Source organism: Myotis brandtii, unplaced genomic scaffold, assembly GCF_000412655.1.
Source record: "Myotis brandtii unplaced genomic scaffold, ASM41265v1 scaffold130, whole genome shotgun sequence".
In the NCBI taxonomy this organism is placed as follows: domain Eukaryota; kingdom Metazoa; phylum Chordata; class Mammalia; order Chiroptera; family Vespertilionidae; genus Myotis; species Myotis brandtii.
In genome coordinates, this window is record NW_005354596.1 from 447,826 (window position 1) to 454,485 (window position 6,660).

The following is a 6,660-nucleotide window of genomic DNA, read 5'->3' on the forward strand; positions in this document are numbered from 1 at the left end:
TGTTGAGGGAGTTCCCACCGACTGGGGCTTCGCAGTCCGAACGTTACCAAACTGGAGCGAAGGCGACGGGAGAACAGGTGACCCGGGAGGGCTGGGTAACGGGTGGGTCCTGGTCTGGGGAGTCCTGGAAGGCCCTCAGGTCTAAGGTGTGGTGTGTTGTCAGCCGCGGGAGGGGGTCCTTTGAGGAGCTCGGGGCGCGGGATGGTCACGGCCGCTAGGAAGGGGCGGAGGAGCTGGTCTGTTACTGTCCCTAGAGAGCAGGATTGTTTCAGGTAAAAGGTTGGACATAGAGGCTGCCTAGAGCCGCCACCTCCCCTGACTTACTCCCACAAATCCCCAGTGAGGGGAGAGGAGCCCAGGAAGGCAGAAACCAAGTGCGGTGATTACTGTGTCTGCAGAGACCAGGAGGTAGAATAGTCCTAGTCCAGCAGGAGTCACCCTCAGAATAAATACAGCAGAGACAGAGGACAGGGCAGTTGCCTCAGGACCTGTGAAAATTGAAAACAGTGACACCCACTGCCTTCCCACGAAGAATGCTTTTGTCTGTCTCTCCAAAAATCATGGAAGCCCTGGCTGGTTTGGCTGAGTGGAGAGAGCATCGGCCTGCGGACTGAAGGGTCCTGGGTTCGATTCAGGTCAAGGGCACATGCCAAGGTTGCAGGCTCCATCCCCACTAGGGGGTGTGCAGGAGGCAGCCGACCAATGATTCTCTCATCATTGATGTTTCTATCTCTCTCTCCCTTCCTTTCTGAAATCAATAAACATATTTTTTTAAAAAGCATGGGAGATTGTCTGGAAGAGATTTTTTAAAAATATATTTTATTGATTTTTTTACAGAGAGGAAGGGAGAGGGATAGAGAGTTAGAAACATCGATCAGCTGCCTCCTGCACACTCCCCACTGGGGATGTGCCCGCAACCAAGGCACATGCCCCCGACTGGAATCGAACCCGGGACCCTTGAGTCCGCAGGCCGACGCTCTATCCACTGAGCCAAACCAGTTAGGGCTGGAAGAGATATTTGTACACACACACACACACACACACACACACTTGTATCCGGGGTTCATGACAGCATTATTCACAGTAGCCATGAGGTAGAAGCAGCCCAAGAGTCCCCGGAGGGAGTAAATGAATAAAATGTGGATATATAATGCAATATTCAGCCTTAAGAAGGAAGGAAAATCAGACACATGCTATAACATAGACAAACTTATATTGAATGAAATAAGCCAGTCACAAAAAGAGAAATAGTGTATAATTCCACTAACATGCTATCCAAAGTAGTTGAATTCAGAGACAGAAAGTGGTGATTTCTGGAATTGGGAATTTCCTGTGTTTGGGCTATACAGTTCTTTCCGGGCTGCTTTGTAGCAATTTGAGAGTTTTGAGCATCACCTTCTGCTTGAACTCTTTGGGGACAAAATCTAGGAGGAACTTGAGGCTGAGACTAGACTTCCAATGGACTTACCAGAGCAGCTCAACCCACCCTCGGCCCGGAAGTTTTCTCAGATGCCCGATGAAGAAGATTCAGCTGGCACGCAGGCTGTCTCAGAAGTGCTAGCAAAGAACCTTAGTGACTTCACTCTCAACCCTAGTACCACATTCCTTTCCGCCAAAACGTTCGCCCCAACAGCAGGACACAGAAAAAACTTCAAGGGGTTCGGGCTGGGGCTGAGTTAAGGCACGAGGAGATGTGGAGTGAAGACAGTGGCAAGGGTTCAGAAAGAAATGAAAGAAAGGTTGTGATTAAGGATGACAAGGATTGAGGCTATTATATACCACGTATCTGAATCAATCAGGAGGCCCAAGATTTAAATGTAGCTATAGCTATTGACTATTACATGGAGATCCTTCTAATGGTATTATCATTGAGAATTATGACATGAAGTCAATTTAGGTATACACCTTATTCTTGTACGTATTTGAATTGTAACAAATTTTTTGATGTACTGTTTCAATTTTTAGTAGCAAATGTGTGTAGAGGGCATCTTATTAAAATTTTGAGGCATAGCTGAAAAAAAAAAAAAAGAAAGTGGTGATTTCCAGGAGCTGTTGGGAGTAGGGGATGGTAAGCTGTTTAATGGACATAGAATTTCAGTTTTTGCAAGATAAAGAGTTCTGGAGATTGGTTGGACAACAATGTGCATGAACTTATTACTGAACTGTACACCTAGAAATGGTTCAAATGGTAAATTGCATTAATGTGTATTTTAGCACAATTAAAAATAATACACAGACTAAAGAAGTACTCTGCCAAGACTTTATCTCACTTTTTCTCAACAGGCCTCGGAAAACCATGGCTGCTGGTAAGGGAATGGCCATCGGCATCGACCTGGGCACCACGTACTCGTGCGTGGGCGTGTTCCAGCACGGCAAGGTGGAGATCATCGCCAACGACCAGGGCAACCGCACCACCCCCAGCTACGTGGCCTTCACCGACACCGAGCGGCTCATCGGGGATGCGGCCAAGAACCAGGTAGCCATGAATCCTCAGAACACTGTCTTTGATGCCAAACGCCTGATTGGCAGAAAATTTAATGATCCTGTAGTACAATCAGATATGAAACTATGGCCTTTTCAAGTAATCAGTGAAGGAAGCAAGCCCAAAGTATTGGTATCCTACAAAGGGGAGAAAAAGGCTTTCTACCCTGAAGAAATCTCCTCTATGGTGCTGACTAAAATGAAGGAGACTGCTGAGGCTTTTTTGGGCCATCCCATCAGCAACGCTGTGATCACTGTGCCAGCCTATTTCAATGACTCTCAACGCCAGGCCACCAAGGATGCAGGCGTGATTGCAGGTCTCAATGTGCTAAGAATTATCAATGAACCAACAGCTGCTGCCATTGCCTATGGCTTAGATAAAGCAGGTCAGGGCGAGCGACAGGTCCTGATCTTTGATCTGGGTGGAGGCACATTTGATGTGTCCATCCTGACCATAGATGATGGGATTTTTGAGGTGAAGGCCACGGCCGGGGACACCCACCTGGGAGGGGAGGACTTTGACAACAGGCTGGTGAACCACTTCGTGGAGGAGTTCAAGCGCAAGCACAAGAAGGACATCAGCCAGAACAAGCGAGCCGTGAGGCGGCTGCGCACCGCCTGCGAGAGGGCCAAGAGGACCCTGTCGTCCAGCACGCAGGCCAACTTGGAAATTGATTCACTTTATGAAGGCATCGACTTCTACACGTCCATCACTAGAGCCCGGTTTGAAGAGCTGTGTGCAGACCTCTTTAGGGGCACGCTGGAGCCCGTGGAGAAGGCTCTTCGGGATGCCAAGATAGATAAGGCGAAAATCCATGACATTGTTTTAGTGGGGGGCTCTACCCGCATCCCCAAGGTGCAGAAGCTGCTGCAGGACTACTTTAATGGCCGTGACCTCAACAAGAGCATCAACCCGGACGAGGCGGTGGCCTACGGGGCTGCAGTGCAGGCAGCCATCCTTATGGGGGACAAGTCTGAGAATGTGCAGGATCTGCTGCTGCTGGACGTGGCGCCCCTGTCGCTGGGCCTGGAGACAGCCGGGGGCGTGATGACGGCCCTGATCAAGCGCAACTCCACCATCCCCACCAAGCAGACACAGATCTTCACCACCTACTCGGACAACCAGCCGGGGGTGCTGATCCAGGTGTTCGAGGGCGAGAGGGCCATGACGAGGGACAACAACCTGCTGGGGCGCTTTGACCTGACTGGAATCCCTCCTGCACCCAGGGGAGTTCCTCAGATTGAAGTGACTTTTGACATCGATGCCAATGGCATCCTGAACGTCACAGCCACGGACAAGAGCACCGGCAAGGCCAACAAGATCACCATCACCAATGACAAGGGCCGCCTGAGCAAGGAGGACATCGAGCGCATGGTTCTGGATGCTGAGAAATATAAAGCTGAAGATGAGATCCAGAGAGAGAAAATTGCTGCAAAAAATGCCTTAGAATCCTATGCTTTTAACATGAAGAGTGCTGTGAGTGATGAAGGCTTGAAGGGTAAGATTAGTGAGTCTGATAAAAAGAAAATTCTGGATAAATGCAATGAGGTTCTTTCGTGGCTGGAGGCCAATCAACTGGCTGAGAAAGATGAGTTTGATCATAAGAGAAAGGAACTGGAGCAAGTGTGTAACCCAGTCATTACAAAACTCTATCAGGAGGGATGCACTGGGCCTACCTGTGGAACTGGGTACACACCTGGGAGGGCTGCCACAGGCCCCACCATTGAAGAAGTAGATTAATCTTATCTGGAGCTGGAGGGTCCTGGGGTGAATTTGTTCCCTTCATCTTCAAACATTGTTATGACTTTTGAATTGACTGGACCTGAAACTAAGTTACCATCATTTTGGAATTCTAATGGAGGAGTCTCATGTGCCATCTTTTCACACTCCAATGTCCCATTTCTGACTTTGGAATCAGACTCTTAGGAAAACTAGGCCCTTCTCTGAACCATTTGATGAATCTGTCTGTTATTTAGTTCCAGCCTCACCAACTTTCTTCTTCCTGTGTGGATGGTTATTTGTCACTCAGTAAATTTGTTCCTGAAACAAATTTCTTCTGGTATCATTAGACTGTGAGTGTATCTTGAAAAGAAAAGGAAAGTTCATGGAGAGAGCATGTGTGGTCTGATTGTGAGCTAATTGTGAACGATTAAGTTGGTAAGGACAAAGTATTTGACATTTCATGAGCTAATTGTTTCAAGCAGGAAGATGCCTTGCCCATCAGGCACTTTCAGCCCCAGCTGGAGCAGTTGCTAACTGATTACTACTTATATTCAATGATAGACTAGGGTCAGTGGTTCTCAACCTTCCTAATGCCGCGACCCTTTAATACAGTTCCTCATGTTGTGGTGACCCCCAACCATAAAATTATTTTCGTTGCTACTTCATAACTGTAATTTTGCTACTGTTATGAATCGTTATGTAAATATCTGATATGCAGGATGTATTTTCATTGTTGGCGACCCACAGGTTGAGAACCGCTGGACTAGGTGCTTAGGGTTCAGCTGCTGGGGTTGGGCGCGGGCAGCCAAACTTCTCTTACCTACAGGTGGGGTCTAGATCCAGTGTCTGTTCACTCAGAGTCCATTATTACATTTTTTTAAAAAATTTGTTTTTGTTGCTTTTAGAGAGAGGGAGAGGGAGAGGAAACATTGACCGGCTGCCTCCTGCGCGCCCCCTACCCGGGATCAAGCTGCAACCAGGGCCTGTGCCCTGATGGGGAATCAAACCAATGACTTCTAGAGCATAGGCTGATGCTCAACCAACAGAGCCACCCTGGCCAGGGCTGCTAGTATATCTTTTATGTGTATAAAACATTTCTACGACACACTCCTGACAAATGAGTACTTTTGTGCAAGATGAGAAATGGAGGATTTAGTATGGTCTTATTCCTTGAAAAAATATTTTCACCTATTATGTCATATCATTTATTTATAAAAATGTTGGGGACATGGGCATAGAAATATGTGTAACTACGTTTGTAACCCTTTGTATTTGAGGGGGCATATATGGATGTGAAAGATTGTTACCAAACTGAAGGGGTTTTCACCACTTGAGGTGCTCTGTCACAGGGTAGTTTTACTTGCAGCAAATCAAGGAGATGGGATTCATATCCAAAGCTCTGTCCCCTGCAGTGGTTCTCAACCTTCCTAATGCTGCCCCTTTAATACAGTTCCTCATGTTGTGGTGACCCCCAACCATAAAATTATTTTCTTTGCTACTTCATAACTGTAATGTTGCTACTGTTATGAATCGTAATGTAAATATCTGATATGCAGGATGTATTTTCATTGTTCTCGACCCACAGGTTGAGAACCGCTGCAAGGAAGCTTAGTCATTGCTTATGTACACTATTGGGTCAATTACATGTTGGTTTCTTCTCTGCAGTTGGCATTTATAGGGTTGAGTTTCCTGTCCTCTTATCCTGCTCACTGCTGCATCGGCAGAATGCTGCTATATGTTGGCATTTAGCTGGAAATAGCATTTAGAACTGTCCAGACCTTAGGACCCTTGTCCTAGCCAACAATGAGGATGGCTATGTCCATCCTCCAGGCAGTCTGCTTAGTTTCACTCAGCCCATCACAGGACAGCCCCGGGCAAAAGTGTGTAAGAAGTGTGGCCTGAGATGGGTCCTTGAGAGAAATATGTTTATTGGGAGGGAGCCTTTAATAAAACCAAGATTCGTGCTCAGGCTTCTGATCTTGGGGGACTCAACATGTCTTTTTCTTCTAATCTTCACCGGAGGATATTTTTCCATTGATTTTTAGAGAGAGTGGGAGAGGGAAAGAGCAATATCAATGTAAGAGAAACACATGGATTGGTTGCCCCCTGCAGGAGCCTGACCAGGGCCTGTCCGGGAGGAACCTGAAACCGAAGTACGCCCTTGACTGGAATCTTTTGGTCCACAGGCCTACGCTCTATCCACTGAGCCAAACAGGCAGGGCAGCTCAACATTCCTTTTAATTTTTAAGGAAGTGTAGCATATATAGAAAGTGTACAAATTCTGAAGTCCCACGAACTCCCCAGCAGCTTTCAATAGGAAGTGTCTGCAGGGACGAGCTCAGGGAGAAGCTTCATCCCACCCGGCGGCCGCACCTGCGCAGTGGCGCCCGCGGCGGAGGCTGTCGGGAGGCAGGAAGCCCCGCCCCGCCCTCTGGCCCCTCCTCCAAGCCCTTCCT

At 47.7% G+C, this 6,660-nt stretch overlaps 2 protein-coding genes across 2 annotated transcripts in view; both read left to right on the forward strand.

Annotated features, from left to right (window-relative positions):
• The first annotated feature begins 6 nt into the window (after positions 1-6).
• On the forward strand, positions 7-4,222 carry HSPA1L (heat shock 70kDa protein 1-like). Its single transcript, XM_005859857.2, has 2 exons — positions 7-77; positions 2,284-4,222. The coding sequence occupies exon 2, from the start codon at positions 2,297-2,299 to the stop codon at positions 4,220-4,222; it is 1,926 nt and encodes a 641-aa protein (XP_005859919.1). The 5' UTR covers positions 7-77; positions 2,284-2,296.
• Positions 4,223-5,432: 1,210 nt separating this feature from the next.
• The window catches only part of LSM2 (LSM2 homolog, U6 small nuclear RNA and mRNA degradation associated), a 10,595-nt gene continuing 9,367 nt past the window's right edge, over positions 5,433-6,660 (forward strand). The window contains exon 1 of the mRNA XM_005859919.2: positions 5,433-5,450. Within this exon, the coding sequence (XP_005859981.1) occupies positions 5,433-5,450 (18 nt within the window). The remainder of the gene's footprint in view (positions 5,451-6,660) is intronic.